General features: G+C 40.7%; 1 protein-coding gene across 3 annotated transcripts in view; it reads left to right on the plus strand.

The window, feature by feature from the left end:
* Window positions 1-1,088: 1,088 nt before the first annotated feature.
* PPP2R2C (protein phosphatase 2 regulatory subunit Bgamma) overlaps window positions 1,089-17,178 on the plus strand; it is a 128,208-nt gene continuing 112,118 nt past the window's right edge. For all 3 annotated transcript variants that reach the window (XM_063457767.1, XM_063457764.1, XM_063457766.1), the window contains exon 1: window positions 1,089-1,609. Coding sequence is in view for 2 of the 3 variants with exons in the window: in XM_063457764.1 (XP_063313834.1) it covers window positions 1,540-1,609 (70 nt within the window). In the remaining variant the exon portion in view is untranslated. The remainder of the gene's footprint in view (window positions 1,610-17,178) is intronic.

Consider the following 17,178-nt stretch of genomic DNA (forward strand, 5'->3'; position numbering starts at 1 on the left):
CGTGCCTATATATATCCAAAAACTTAAAGTTACCAGTGCATTATTACTTACCTATATAGACTGTAGGTGCTCTGGGGAAATTCTGACACGTGGGTGTAGGAAGAAGACAGGGAAGGAAAGGGGACTTGGGCTCCTCTCACATGATTTTTTTTTTTTTACATATTACTACATACATCCTTGGGCCAATCATTTATAGCCTCCATCTAGAGCACTTCTTCTGCACACATTCAGAGTTACTGTGGGTTTGCATTATATTAGGCTATATATTATATAAGGCTGATAAGTACATACATGTGTTTTGTTTTCTTACACAATATTATTGCATTTTCAGGAATACAAGTTATTTAACATGTTTCCTATGCCATTTGTTCCAAATACCTCCTTACAGCTGAAAAATAACTTTTTTGTTTCAATGGAGATATTATTATTTTCTAATCATATTATGTAAAAAAAAAAAAAACTAGCATGTAATATGTCATACAGGTGACGTGATAACTTGCTATAAGAATGCTATGTGTGCAAAAATCAGGAATGATATAAAACACAATAAAAATGCAATTGGGGAAAAAAAGATAAATTACAGTTAAAGAGATATAATATTGAAGAATAATGTGATGGGTTGAACAGTAATAAGCCAGACAGTCAGCACATTTCTAGCAAACCAGACAGTCAGCACACTTCTAGCAAGCCAGACAGTCAGCACAGTAGCCGCAATACATTGTATCTGACTGTGCTGAAGCTGATCTTCTGTAGTAGGTATTAGTGGCTGCATGTGATGACAGGCAGTCATTTAAGACATCTGAAGAGAGAGAGAGAGAGAGACTGTGTGTGTTTTTTTTAATGTTTTTTTTTTTTTTTATCTTTGCATCCCTAAGTCATTGGTCTGGGATATACATGCTTGTGATGGAAGATATCTATAGAAGGGGAAGAGGGCAAAGTTCCCTGCGTGGAGCATGCACACACAGTGGCTGGAGGAGTCCTTTGCATTTAGCCTGTAGTCTAATTTCCTGTTCACTTTCCCAGATCACATGCAGCAGGCACTGAGCTAATGTGGTTGGAGTAGAACAAGCTCTCAGGGAGGAGCTAGCTCTAATGCAGCAGAAGCTTATGACAGCAGTGGTACCCAACAAGTCACACACTGCTCCCTGTCTCCAGGCTACCTTTGCTGCAGTGGCCTCATTTAGCATCACCTTTGGCAGGCAGGAGAGGGGTGAAGGAGGGCTACTGGTCTGAAGAAGAAGAATAAGAAGGGGTGTATTGTGCCAACCAGCCCCCCCAGCCAGCATCCTGTATCTGGCTGTGCTGCATTGCTGCCTTCCTGTGCTGCATTGCTGCCTGCCTGGCTCTGCCTGTGCTGCATTGCTGCCTGCCTGGCTTTGGCTGTGCCCATGCAATGATGCTGCAGCTGTGCTCAGTGGCTTGCTGTGGCCCCCTCCCCTGCTAAGGCAGTGGCAGTATGGATGGTGGTGATCTTCTGACGACCTCTGCTGATACCATCAACCCAGTGCGGTCCGGCATGCTGAGTAATCCCTGCTGTCAATGGGCGAGGACGTAGACACACGGAAAATTAACCACAGCTTTCTCAGGGACCACAACTATGTGACTGAAGGTACACCCCGTTATTGTCATCACCAGTGCCACCCGTCCTGTGATGGTCTGTGCGCCTCCTCTCCCTCCTGTGTGCTATCTGTATCTGTGCAGTGATAAATCACCCCCTCTGTGTCTTGTCATGTTACATTGTATCCTCCTATCTGCCTGCTAATTACACACACAGGATGGATAGTGCATGTATTGGGGCAGCAGAGGGAATTAGCAGGCTGTATGGGAGCATTAGGAGACACAGGTCTAAGTGTCTAGGTTAGGTGGATCCTGTGCCTGAAGGGTTAATTACTGCAGAGAGAGGCACCTTAAAGTGACAGGGGGTATTTTCTCAGCTAATGGTTTAGTTTTGGTATGTAGGCTGCCATATCATCAAATATATATATTTTTTTAAATGCAACAACCATTAGCTATCTGTCTGTCTGCCTGCCTATCTGTCTATCTTTCTCTCTCTCTCTCTCTCTCTCTATATATATATATATATATATATATATATGTCTGTCTTTCAATCTATCTCTATGTGTTTCTGTCTGTATCTCTCTCTCTCTCTCTCTCTCTCTCTCTCTCTCTCTATATATATATATATATATATCTGTCTGTCTTTCAATCCATCTCTATGTGTATATGTCTGTCTATATCTATCTATACACCCATCCATCTATAACAAGTACTGTGTGTTTTGTAACCATATATTATTATATTTAGACATGATTTGTATTGGATGGAATGTGAGCACATTCTACAAAGTTATTTGATTAATTAGAGACAATTTATCTGGGGGGAACCACACACCATACACATTGTATCTCCTGCCTGTATATTAGAATATACTTAATTTCCTGCTATGGTTCATTTCAGTCATGCATCTTCTCAGCTGGATCACACACATGCTAAGATAGGGCGAAAAGATGGCCATTCAGCAGCTAACGTGTTAATGTATGCATGTCCATTAGAAGTGATGTGTTTGAAAAGCAAAGGGCTAGTGCGAAAACCCCTGTCAGGTCTTCTGTATCCCTGATTAAACAGTTTAATGAGGTTACTCTCACAAGGCTATCACTCGACTGTATACTAAAACCTGGAAGTTTGTCAAAGCAAATAGATCAGGTATAAAGAGAGAATGTAAAAAAAACAAACCTGATCTATGTACAATGCCTGTAGTTTGTAGAATTGGGCACTGGGTCAAGTTTTTTTAAGCAAATATTTTTTTAAGCAAATATCAGACAATGGATCAGAAAGCACTCACCCGTGCATGTACTCTATGTCTAATATTTACATTGCTGATTATGCATTTCCATCCTCTATAGTTTGAACCAGTTACATGCCAGTGAGATGGGCTCTGGGTTGCTCTGTAGCTTGGCATACAGATCGTTAACGCTGCAGCTCCAGTTTACAATTAATTTAATTGCTGCTGTGTTACAGGAGGGCTTTACAAGCGCTTCTGCATTTGCTTAATGTGCAGAAGTGAGGACATCTTGAGTACACAAACAATTATAATGTCCTTTAAGGGCAGAGACTTAGCACTTTAGCCAATAGACAATAAGAACATGTGCGCAGGCCACAATCAAAGGAGGGGGTGCTGTAAAGAGATTATAGGCAGTGGAACTAGAAATGAAACTGGATCCAGTCAACGTGGTGCAATGTCTTAGTTCTTTTATTTATTTTTATAGTTGTTATTCCCTATTTTCGTGTTGGTGTGTTTATAGAGGATGGATACGCAAAATTCTAAAAATGGTCAGTGACCCAGCAGTGCATTAAACTTGTCGGGATTAACTGCTCGATGGGTGAGTGACACAATGTTCCGCAGCGTCTTGCACATCCCATAACACTCAAGGAATTAGCGTTGCTTGTTTATATAATTTATTACAATACCGGTGAATGGTAAACGACACGGATTATCGTGTTTGCTTGGTCTACTCTGTAATGTTTGTGGCAGCGTAGGCGCGTCTGAAGAGAAGTTAAGGGTGGAGGCCTTGAGAGATATGCAGTAGTGCCATTTTTTTTTCTCCCTGTTTGCCGTTCTACTATGCTATAAAAAAAACGTAGGTGTGTGCGAATTCAGTTGTTTCGTAACATGTGTTGCTGGTCTGCGGGCACAGTTGAAGTGTTCCACTTTGCACTTTGGAAAGCCAGAAGAAAAAGCTAGGATACGCTATACAAATCTACTGCATAGGAGAATTTAAGAAAAGACAGTCCATGCTGTCAAAAGTATATCCTCTGATGCTGACGTTATTGCTCGGTGGTAAAAGTACATTAGACACTTTGGCCAAAATTTGTCACAGGTTTACGGAATTTAGCACGCACACCCATTTACATGTATGTGATACATAATTAAAACCACTTGGAAATTTAATCATTTGTGCATCTGCCTGGCTCAGAATGTTACAGTAACATTATGGTGTAAATTCTATCTATCTCTCTGTCTGTCTGTCTATCGAATCTGTCCATATTATCTATAGATCTATCTCTTACTTTCTAGAGAATCTGTTAATATAATCAATCTTAGCTTACCCAGAGTAACATTGTGCCATCATTCAGATGGGCTGCATTTAGTAGGCCTGTGATGGCACTGACACTGTACATGTACGATGAGAGAGTGAGTATCTTCTCTATTCCCGTAGCATGCTAAACATATTATTTTGAAATTTAGACTTGCTGTTATTTTGCAAAAATAACAAATTTTCAAGTTAATTATCTCAAATCTGTCTAAGATGCTTTTAATGGTTACACAGATGGTCTCAATTTCCTGTCTTAAAAGTTGTTTTCCTGGATTGTTAGTATATGTGCTATGTACACCGTGCGTGAGTGCATAGCAGAGCTTCACAGCTATACAACACACAATGATACAGTCGTAATAAAAATTATTACCCCCTTTGAAAATCAGGTTTATTGTCAAAATTTACAGACTTTCAGCTGTTTGCAATGAACAAATCAAACAAAAGCATTTGAAATAGCTCAACACAATGAATGCGTCAAGTGGTTTCTCCAAATTCAACAAAAAATGCAACTTATAATGACTTCTCCAGTCTCAAAATTATCCAACCGCTTCACGGCAAGCATCTTTAGTACTTAGTAGAGCACCATTTTGCTGTTTTGCCCAGCTGCAAATGACATGCATAGTCAGAAACCAGCTTCTGGAATCGTTCCTGAGGAATCTTAGCCCATTGCTCATGAGCGATGGCCTCCAGTTCAGTAATATTCTTGGGTTTGCGTGCTGCAACCACTTTCTTCAAATTCCACTAGAGTTTTTCTATGGTGTTCGATTCAGGTGACTGTGCCACTATTGAAAATTCCAGGACTTCTGCTGCAACCAAGCCTTGGTGGAATTTGAGGTATGCTTGGGATCATTGTCTTGTTGGAAGGTCCAATGACGCCCAAGCTTCAGCTTCGTCACAGATGGCATGACGTTTCTCCTAGGATTTCCTGATACATTCATTCATACGTTCATTGCTCCACAAAACAGAATCTTAAAACGTCTTATTTATGATTTTGAGCATATTAGAGACACCTTTTCTTATGCTTTGAGGTTAGTAGTGGTGTGGAGTTCTGGCATGGAAACTATGGGCCTTACTGTGCTTACTGAAACCACAGTGCCTGTTGACACAAAGTCTTGCTGTACGTCTTTTGCAGTAACTCAAGTGTTTTTCACAACTTGCCTTCTCAGAAATCTGGTTGTAGCCTTTGATAGCCTCCTTTGTCTGCCCTGTCAAGGTAGTGTAGTGTAACCACTTTTCCTTCAACTTTGAACTTGCAAACTATGCCTCTTGCGGTGTCTCTAGGAACATTCAGTGCCTTCGCTATCTATTTGTATTCTGTTCCTTGTTTGGGAAAGGCGATGATCTCTTCTCTTAACCTTGTAGACTATTCTTTTGACTTAGCCATATTTCTTGCATGCGGTCAAACATGACACTCAACAAACCCCAACCTAGTTCAGGTATTTTAATAGTTTCACCTCAAGCACATCTGGTGAAACTAATGAAGCCATTGCTTAGTTGCATCAGGTGTGCTTGAGAGAACATATGTTATGCATCTTTGTGCTGTTGTGAGGGATTATATTCTTATGAATAATTTTGAGACTGGAGAAGTTGCATTTTCAGTTGAATTTGGGGAAACTACTTGAAGCATTCGTTGTGTTGAGCTATTTCAATTGCTTTTGTTTGATTTGTGCATTGCAAACAGCTGAAAGTCTGTAAATTATGGATGATTTTTAATGGGAGTTGAATAATTTTGATTACAACTGTATGTGTGTACGAGTGAACTGCATAGCTCCACAGCAATAAAACTCTAAGTATTATGTATATATGAATGTATCACTGATCTTCACAGCAGTAAAAGATTTATACGTACATCCCAGAACTTTCAGTTGTAAAAACAATTATTTGCTTAAGACTTGAGCATTTGGTTTCAAACTAAATGCAATTTGGCCAAATTTTGGACAATCAGCTATTCATCCGAAAACCTGAACTCTGAAACCTTATATGGAGGAATCCCTAAACAAACAAAACGGACAAACGACAAACTCTCTCATTTGTTTCTTGATTCTGAGTTCCGTTTGTGGTCCAACAAAAAGAGATGAGTGATGGGAAAAAAAGGTAATTGATGGTTAGAGGACAGTCACTAAATGTTGATTTTAATCAAAGATCGAGTGAGAATTGACCAATATTGGAAAAAAAAAATGTTGAGCAATAAAAAAAAATCTATATTTTTATATTTCATATTTTACAAATATATAAAAAAATATAGATACAGATTTTTTAATTTTCTTATTACTCCTCCGCTTTTTTCCATGTATTGGTTAATTTTTCGCACTTGTTCTGTGAACCAAATGAATGGAAATTGCTCCTATCTGTGCATTATTATTTATATATTTTGCAGTATGCTGATTGGCCCATTTTCACGCCATTTTGGTTAGTCTTAATCACTTTTTCCCCCCCAAAATGATTGCATGGACGTAATTCCAACTGAAATGACACATGAATGAAAACTGAACCAACCCCCAAAAAAACTAAACAAAAAAAACACAGCAAAAAAATGAACACTAACGTGCCTGAAAACAGCAGGGAGTGTGTTGATAAATTAACACGTGTAAATAAAATATTTTGTTCAAATTCTAAATCTAAAACATTGTTTCTCAGACTTTTTTGATAGGAAACAAAATTATATACATGTTAGTTTAGTGACCAATTCTCAATTTTTTAATTACCTCACTTAGCCATTCTTTAACTTTTACATATATGACCAAATTAATTCTTTGTGACACTTTTCCCAAGGTTTTGAAGATCTCAATTGCATTTAGCAATTCAAGCCTAGGGCTTGAATGTGATGTGCCTTATTCTGACTTTGGAGACCTAGTAAAATAGTATTAGGGCCCAGTTTTGTGTCCTGGACCTGGGAAATTAGAACCACTAACCACAATAAATAAATGTGGTGGGGGGGGGGGGAAATGTCCTATTTTTCTTAATTTGCTTTTTATATAGTTTATTTATATTGATGACCAGTACACCCCAGTGTATGTATTTTGCATGCATATTATTAATTTTAGGATAATTACTTCTTTTTAAAATTTGACAGATCTAAACTGAGCTAACAATGAATATCAGGTAACTTACTAAACACCGGATTTTGCCCTAATGGAAGTGAAAATGGCCAAAAGAGTTTTTGGCAATTTGCAAATTTACTAAAGCTTATTCAGGTCAGCAAGATGATTTGTTTATTTATTTTTTTAAAGGTTTGTTGGGCGTTAATTTTACATTATCTGTATATTGACAATGAAATATATGGGGGATAATTCCACCCTGCTTGAGAAACGTACACAGATCCTGTGCCTGTTGCTAAGCAAACTTGGATTTTGATCCATTATTCACCCTCTTGCGGAAGCCTCCTTTCCCGAAGTATATATTAATATCGTTATCTGTTACTGCTGCTACATTCCATGCAAGTAGATGTTGCTTTGCATATTTGCTGCTTAACTGATCAACATCTCTAGACAATAGTTAAGAAAGATCAATCAAAGCATGTGTAGGAAGACAGGGAGGGATAGCATTCCTCAGAGCTGTGCCACATTCTCACCTATAGACGAGAGAGAGGATACAATTTATTATTTCTGTACATTCTTCGGAATTACTTCATAGAGCTTTTATATTTATAAACATCGTATGATTTTTTTTGTTGCAAATGTGGGTGTTTTTTTTTTTATTGCACTAAATTGTAAACATTAGACTTCTGCAAAAAAATAGTTTGTGTCGTTTCCCACGAATCATATCCCTTATAATTAGGGTTACCATATTTAGGGTTATCATATCCACCATGTTTTCACATGACACATATCACGTATACACATTGATGGGCAGCACATGAAAAGTGTTGCCATGTAGTATGTAGAATTCAGAAGACAGTGTATAAGATTAAGTAATTAGGCAATAAAGAATCCTGCAGAATATGCATTATACATACTGCAGGGCAACCCTTTTTAAGGCGTTTTCACAAATATGACAAAATTACTTGTCTCCCCGAAAACATGGAGGATATGGTAACCCTACTTATAATCCATACCCGAATGAATCAGTCTATATTATGTGTGGAGACTTAGTCATTGATAGGTAGATTTGATTTGGCCAATCTGCTTCATATGAATTTTTGCACAAGTATAGTAAACATACATCATACAAACATGTATAGTTAGAGTGTGCAGTGCAATGTTCCAGTAAATCTGGCGCTGTGGATCTAAAAGTTCTGGATCAATATATCAACTGGGAGAGGGCAGGTAGATATCTTTCATGATCACCTCACTGTACAGAGATGGACAGGAAAAAGAGCTTCCGGGGGGCAAGCCGCCAAGGGAGCAAACCTACCTGTAAAAGTGGTGGGTCAACCCTTAAGAGACAGCCTTCCCCTTCAAGCATGAGTGCTGCTGAAGTGCTCTGCTCAGGGTAATAGTCCTAGCAGATTCCAAACTGTGGGACAGGTCCCCAGTAACTAACTAAGCTGCAACAGTACCTGAATGTGCAGGACTGTCCCAGTAAATTCGGGGCTGTTGGCACTGATGCTTACCTTTAATGAATATTCAGAATCACAATGAACTAATGAGTCATTCCTTCTAGTAGGATATGACATCAGTGTGGCTATATAAGGTCACCAAGCAAAGCTTGCCTATTAATCTTGATTCTGCTATTCCAATGACAAATAGCAACAAAAAGCTGAAAATGGTAAAAGTGAGAGGAATTCAAGGATATGATTTATGAAATCTCTCACACACCGCCTCTCAGCGTGATGGACTGATCATTGAGTTCCTTCCACAGCAGTGATTGCTGAACACTGGCACTCCAGCTTATGCTCTGCCAGACAATTAGCAGTCATGGCTGTGCTTGGAATCCTACCCATGTATGTATATGCAATATGTGTGTGCGTGTATGTGTGGGGGCGAGTGAGCTGTCTGTTAATGATCTAAACTACGGCAGAGGTGCTGCCTTTCCCTGCGCCGCTTTACTGTCAAATCCCTGCTGGCTGCCTGCTGCATCTCAGCTCTCTCTGTAGAGGTCTACAATTGAGCATATGTGATCCCCTAGCCTTGTTGCTCACAGCAGAGAAATATAAGTGCAATTGCATTGCTGTTATTTGTGCAGTACCGACCCCAGACAGACAGCATAAAATCCCGGCTGTGCCTGTAAAATACCAGCCAGGTGGCAACACTAGCAAAAGATTAGACTCATAAATAGGCTGAATTCAGCAGCACTAATGTTACAAGGGTGAGTTTAGGAAGTGCGGGAGACACCCAGTCTGACGTCCCTTGACACATAGTGAAATAGATTTTATATGTCAATACCACACAGATAATGTGTTTATCTGCCACTGGGATTTGACCTGCCAGGATGCACATTCTTTACATAACTTTATTTTATCTGTCTGCCTTTTAAATGTTATTTTTTGTGTTTTGAGCTACCACCTTTGACTTTCTAGGCCAGGAATAGGCAACCTTTTGGTACTCCAGATATTTTGGACTACACCTGCCATGATGCTTTGCCATATGGCATTATGTCTGTAAGAGCATTGTAGGAGACGTTGCCCACAACACCTGGAGTGCCCATGCTCTAGGCTCAAATTGTATGTATTTTTTTTGTCTTTTTTAAAGTAATGAACTCCTGCTGTTATTGTGTTTAAGTTGAGTTGGAGGCTATTGTGGTGCAGTACGGACATGTGAAATTGTCCATATGGAGGTGTGGAAAGTATCGGTGAGCGAGCAAGGTGCGTAGCACAACAAGGATCAAGTAATGAGTGGGCAGTTGGCGACAGTCCCTTTGAAATACGGGAACACAAACTTCTACAGCAATCTTTGATGCTTTGGTTTTTTAACTGATATTTTTTATTATAATTTGTCGGGGAGTATTTAGGTAGGAAATGTTAGTTCTGGAATGTGTAAGGGTTGAAGACCAGTGTGCTAAAGATTTAAATTGGCCACTATCGTTTCATTTAATGGGCTAGTTGTATTGAGTGTTGCAGGTTTCTGCTTTTATGTGGCTTCATTGTTTTGGTTCAATAATTTTTCTATAACATTTTTAGTTAAATACTTTGTTATTATTATTATTATTATTATGTTGACTGGGTTCAAAACATTTTTAAGGGGGTTCAATGACGAGTCTGGCCATTGACGAGTCTGGCTGGGTTGTTAGACTCTTCCTTTCTAGGTCTATTTAGATAGTGTGTGGCAAAATGTACTGACTGGTCAAACTGGCATGAATGTATGTCAGGCTTCTTGTCCATCATTCAGGTCAGACCCTGGAGGGCAGACCCTGCAGTGTCATAGTGCCCCAAACACAGCACAAATGTTTTTAATGATGTACTTGCACTATGCTTGTTGGGGACAATTCCCTGGTGTCCCCAATAGCTGAAGTCAGGGCTGTGGGACAGGACCCAAAAATCGTGACTGTACTGCCTAAATCGGGCCAGTTGGGAGGCTTGGTAAATAACCATGTGTATGTGTCCTGCTTGATGTGAGTCATTTTGCTCTTGGCACACTTTATGTATCCTTGATTTAAACCTGAAATATTATGTTACTCATGCATTTTGCATATGGTCAGCCTCGGATGCTTCTACTTAGATGTTTTGGGCAGACTGGCAGATAGAGATGAAACTATATAAGCTAAAATACGGTTTGGAGAATTCTGTTGCTTATTTACATTACTACAATTTCCCATAACTCTGCTGTCTAGACCCCACAGAACAGTTATATGTTTGTGGTTTACAAGACGTACATCCCAAATTTAGATTTTAATTAACTTTACTTCCAGACCATCTCATTTTGAGTGTCCATGTTTGAGGGAACAGCCTTCGGCATTGTGGAATATTGAATTCATTAGACCAAAGTCAAGTATAATTTGGTCATAGATTTTACATATTTGAAGAAGTATGTTATGCCACAGGATCTGGTTGGGTTGAAGCAATCCAGGGTAATAAAGAGTTTATCTTGCCACATTTACTGGATAAAAGTGTTATAAATCAAGGGGCATTCTAAGCACCATATCCATTATAACTCATTGTAGTAGTTTCTCCTAACTTGGATATACAGTTATAGCCCGTGCAACCTACCCCAGAACTTGCAGAAACCATCTACCTGCAGAAGAAAGTTACGGAACACATGATATATGCAATAGTGTGTGTGTCATTAGATCTGATTGTATCTGACAATGTGAGTGTGTTTTTCTCTCAGTGTTTATGTATGTGCGTGTGTACGTCTGTCTAGTAGTGTGTGAGTGTGGGTCTGGAAATGTGTATCTGTGTCTGTCATTCTAAAAGTGTGTACATGTGTGTGTGTATGTGTCTGGTGGTGACTATCCATGCAGTTGTGTGTTTGAGCATGTATGATTGACTGTGTGATAATACATATCTGTGTGTCTAAGAACATGTGTTGGGGAGGGGCAGCCAATGAAATTATAATGTGGCCCCATGAACTCTAATGAACGACATGACTCTTAGTATTGGTGTAGTGAATGGGATCAAGCTTGGCCAAGTATCATAACACCGGGGCCCTTTACCCATCCTGTGGTTTATCAGGCTATCGGTCAACACATGTAGCAGTCCCCTCCCCATAAAGTGTGAAATGTGAATACCATATACTTTAGAAAACTACTCACAAGGTGTTGAAATGAGCACCCAGTGGGGCATCTTGCAGCTTCAAATAAAAAAAAAAAAAAATCAAAGTTTAACAGGTTTTTTAGAGAGATCTCAACGTCTACACGTCTGATCATTCACACTGTCTTGACATTATATTATTTTAAAACTGAAGAAGAATAAAATCGCTATTGTCCATGAATTCACCTTCCCCCCCCCAGATATTTTTAGAAGATGTCTCTGCACTTATACGTTTCCATTTATATATCTCCAGCCCATTAACGTTCTTCCCTGCTATTTTTGAAAATTCCCACTGCGTAAGGCTCAATTGCGTTTCTTCTTTGTGAGTCACGAATAGGCTGAAACATATTCTATTTCTGCTAATAAGAAAATTGAGACCTTCTTTTTATATGAAACCAAATGATGAAACCACTTGGGGTTTAATTACTGAACTGTGAATTAAGGTAAATTGACAGGAGGACTTTGTCGTAAGACATTTTCTATGTATTTTCTTCCTGTAACACTTAGTTCTTTATAAAAATAAAAGCTACCCTACACTTCTCTGTGCCACTGTCCCTGGAACTGGCCAGTTTTGGTATTTTCTCTGACATTGCCCCATGAAACCACAGGTTACTTAAGTGGTTTTGACAGCTCCCAGGAAGACAATTCTACTGGCCTTGATTTTGGTTGGTAAGCCAAGCCTAGCACTGTACCTAACTAAGTTAGCCTGTGTTTTAGTTGGACTGGGTTGGAGCCTCCTAATATAAGGAGCACAATGTCTCTCAATTCTTTACATATTAGGAGCCCTACATACGCTCTTTAGACACCCGTAATAAACCTCAGATCCAACAAATGTTTCAGTTCACTAGTCTGCATTCTGCACGATTCCTCCACTGGCAACCTTCAATTTGACAGAGAGGGATGCGGCCAGCGCCAACTGGATCAGGGCCCCGCAGGATTTGAGAAGATTGGGCACTGCATGCATTGATGCATTTACTAGTGTAAGGCATGCAGCTGATGTGCTATAACACATTGTATTGGCTACATTTACTCTGATTTTATGTCATCCACTGTGATCGAGTGAATCATGGGACATATTGGAATTTACACTATACAGCTTTGAATCGAATCAAAATCATTTTCATTTTTTTTTTTAATTAACCCCTTAAGGACACATGTCGGAAACATTCCGTCATGTTTCCCTTTTATTTCAGAAGCTGTGTCCTTAAGGGGTTAAAAACATTTCTACTTTTATTTAATAACAAAGTGCCTGTCACTTAAAAGTGGCTGTTTCTCTTTAATATAAAGTTATTTTCAGTTGATCTGTCCACTTTTCGGAAGGTCCAGACTCTATATTTACAGTGATCATCTATATATAGATCCTACAGACTGTCTCCATGCAGTACCCTCTATTGTAATGGTGACCCAGTTGTATATAAATTGGCAACATGAAACTCTAAAAGTGTGGCTAACACTCCGGATGGAATATATTGTCATATGAAACTCAGCAGAAAAGTATGGCTTTTTCCATAATTTAATAGCGTAAAGTGTGGGCTTGACAAGAAAATGAAAGTGTGAAGGTTATCAAGTAGAAATGGTTGAAAACAAAAGTCAATTTTAATGTGGTTTAACTGTTCGTTTTTGAGGTGTTTTCCTGCTCACAAATGAATTGTTTAGTACCTGCTATATATCAGCTAGTTTTACAAAACTTGTAGTGGTTTTTGCAGTGTTAATCATTTTCATTTTATAGATCAGCCCTCAACTAAGGAATGTCAGTCTTTGTATTAACAGTAATGTTGTATTAACCTTTCATGAGACCCATAAGAAAGGTATAATTTTGCTAACCCCTGATAGAAATAAGCTGGTTAATGTTAATATTAATGCTGGAACTAATGCATTTTTCTTTTAAAAGCGCATCGATAGTGCATTAAAATAAACAGTAAAAACATAACCAGATACTCAGGCCTCTCAACAATCCTTAGTCCACTTTGGAATTCTTGATTTTGGGGTCTTGTCTCACCTTCCTGGCTTTGTTTAATTGTGACCTGCTTTTGTGGACACCAGAAGATTGTCCCCAGAATGCTCAAACTACACTAAGGGCACTTTGACTACGCAGAGATCACTGTCTCTGTGTATGATCTGTCCTTAATAGGGTGACCCCGATGGCGCAATGCTCCTTTTTTAAGGTGGGTGGTCCCCTCCTTAGGTCGGTTGACCCCATCGGGCAGCGCCAGTGACTTAGGATGTATCACTGGCTCCACATGTTTAACCACCCCCGTGCTCCACCTAGAGTTACATTCATGGCACTTTAATGGGACACTATAGTCACAAGAACAGATTATTGTATTTGTTCTGGTGAGTAGAATCATTCCCTTCAGGCATTTTGCAGTAAACACTGTCTTTTCAGAGAGATAAATGCAATGTGTACATTACAGCCTGGTGATAACTCCACTGGCCACTCCTCAGGTGGCTGCTAGAGGTGCTTCCTAAAGGCAGTCCTACACACTGTGCAGCACTGTCATTCAGTGTCTCCTCCTTCTGCATGGAGACATTGAACTTTCCTCATAGAGATGCATTGATTCAATTCAATGAGGAGATGCTGATTGGCCATGGCTGTGTTTGACTTGTGCTGGCTCTGCCCCAGTGTCTTAAATGTACCTGTCACGGTACACACACTGAAGTTCATAAAATCCCGTCGATAACAGGGCAGGGGAAAAGAGAGATCCCAGAGGTTGTAGAAATACAGCTGCCATGATGTCTTGCCAGGTTTGTGGTGAGGATCCTGTTATTTATCTGCACAGTTCTGAAGACAAACAGCTGTGATGTAATTCCAGTAAAATACAAGTTTAGCAGGCTAAGATTGCCACAAGGCATATGTATGTATATGTGTTTGTAGTATCAGTTAGTTAATTACACGTAGCTAAGATACTGTTATCACTGTACTGACCAGGTGCAGGAATGTAAGAACTGGAATTACGCGTCCCTCTCCTTTGTATCAGATGAGCCACGTGGTTAGACCGGATGGATGAGTTTAGACTCTATTTATTAAATAGGTTAAGGGTATGTGTGGGTGTAGTTAATTGTGGGAGGAGCTACAGTGCTATATAAGGAATGTACTCTATGTATTCAGTACTCAGACTTTGCTGTATTTTGGTGACGCTAGTCCCTCTGAGTCCCGATCGGTGATCCAATAAAGAATCTCTTCCTTCCTGAAGAAACCTGTGTCCATCTCTCTGTGCTTGGCTTCCGTCAGTTTCTCCGGTATCATTTGGTGCATTGGCCGGGAAGCTCATCGTTCAACGGTAGCTGAGAGGCAGAGGCGTGAGACGGTCTATCTTTGCCCACGTTCTCTACGGCTGCACCCCTGAACTTCTGCGTGGACCTCCCTTCGTCTCGGCGCCACTGGTCTGTTGTCCAGGAGATCATCGGCCTCTACGTGAGAAGTGCTGGGGTGTCCCCGTCGATGAGTGTGAACTCAGGTTCAGGAACGAGGAGGTAAGACAACTGCTGTTTTAGACGGCAGGACCCACTAGGGGTATACCGATTGTGCGGTAGGCCCAAAGGGGTTTTGAATCTGTGTATCTGCCCCCTCTGTCGGAGGGAAGGAGCGAAGGCGCACCGCTCGATCGAACGCTCTTTAGTCAGACCGTTTGATTTGGTTAGTCAGGCGGGGTCCTGGTGTAAATAGCCCTAGCCGGACACCGGTGTCTTGTCTAGACTAGCGTTCTAGGGTGTATATTACGTTCGCTAGGTCGGAGGGACCGGGAGACTAAGCGGCGCCTGTGTAAATTCGGTTCGCTAGTTCTCATCCTATCTGGGCTAAGTGGGAAGGCGTGTAAATTTGGAACCCACTAGACTTTTGATAGTGCGACTAAGAGGCGCCTGTGTAAATTCGGTTCTCTAGCTCGCTATATATGTGGTGATTGGGCAGTGTGGCTAACCAAAACGGGTGTATATAGTTTTAGGTAGTCCATTCAAGGTACTGGCCAATAGTTTAGTTGGGAATTGTAAATGTGTTAACGATTGTTTTAGTAAAGTGTATATCTTGTTAGATAGCGCGAGCTCAGCCGTCTAGCGAGAGTGTTAATAGTGTGTTGCTGTATTATAGTGCACGGTACCATAACCCTGTATATTTACTGACATTATATAATAAGTACTAATCATTGTCGTCCATTGCATGTTTAACACCATAACCACTAATAATTGTATTGTGACCTTAACTTGTGCTTTGACCTATGCTAACCGTACTGTAACCGCTATTTGTAAAAGACGATGTTACTGGGGTGTGTTATAGACGGGTAATTCGTATATAGAGAATTATAGCGTGGGTGACTGTATAGTTACGCCAAAGGGCATAATATTGATTATATAGTGACTGGTGTAACAGCTGTGTGTGTACGGGAATTCCCTGAGTGTTTATTGTTATTGTGTACGTTTCACTTGGTAACCGTACCACGTGGTGCTGTTGCCAGAGGAAACGGGTGTGACTGTTGAATAGTACGCGTGTATAGTATTCGTTGTCGACGACGTTCCATTGTTAAGTATGGGTGCGTCGCAGTCAACGATTCCGGATCCCTTAGGATGTATGGTTAAGAATTTTAAAAAGGGATTCAAAGTTTGTGATTTTGGAGTAAAGATGTCTCCTGTACGTTTGGTCACTTTGTGTACTAGGGAGTGGCCTACTTTGGTTGCGGCATGGCCGCCACGTGGCAGTTTGGATCCAACTCTGGTACAGCGCTTACACGTGGCTGTATCGGGTAGGCCTGAACTTTACGGCCAGTTTCCTTATATTGACTGTTGGAGACAGGCCGTAAATGACTCGCCAAAATGGCTCCAGACATGCCACGAGGAGCAGTGTCGCCTCATGGTAGCTAGGACTTGCTCGTCCACTAGGACTGGTGTTAGGCCCATTTTGGACACGCCCCCTGAGTCCGAGATCCCTTTGCCGCCCCCTTACTTTCCGTTAAGAAGAAGTGACGCAAACGCAGGAAGTCCTGCACCCCTCCCCTCATTACCCTCATCCACTTCCGCTTCCTCCTCCAGTACAGGATCCACCCCCCCTCGTACTAAATCTCCCCTTCCGGAACCAGAATCCACCCCCATTAGAAACGAATATCCTGATTTGGCGCCACTTCAGACTTCCGGTCAAGCTTCATCTAGCTCGGCTCGAAGTGTTTTATTTACGACCTTTTCCCAAAACCGACCTCCCACATCCCCATACCCTATCTCTCCCCGACCGGAACCCATGACTGACGCCTCTCTACGTAGCCCCATCCAAACCCGACAGTTGACTGGTGCCCAACAATTAAAGCACTATCAGATGCCTCTTCGTCTGAATCCCGGGTCAGCTTATATCGATGCCGCAGGTCAAATGGCACACGCTGACCCAGTCTTCGTATATGTCCCATTTACCACAACCGATCTTTTAAACTGGAAGACCCATAATTCCTCGTATACTGAGAAACCACAAGCTATGAC

Source organism: Pelobates fuscus, chromosome 6 (genome assembly GCF_036172605.1).
Source record: "Pelobates fuscus isolate aPelFus1 chromosome 6, aPelFus1.pri, whole genome shotgun sequence".
In the NCBI taxonomy this organism is placed as follows: domain Eukaryota; kingdom Metazoa; phylum Chordata; class Amphibia; order Anura; family Pelobatidae; genus Pelobates; species Pelobates fuscus.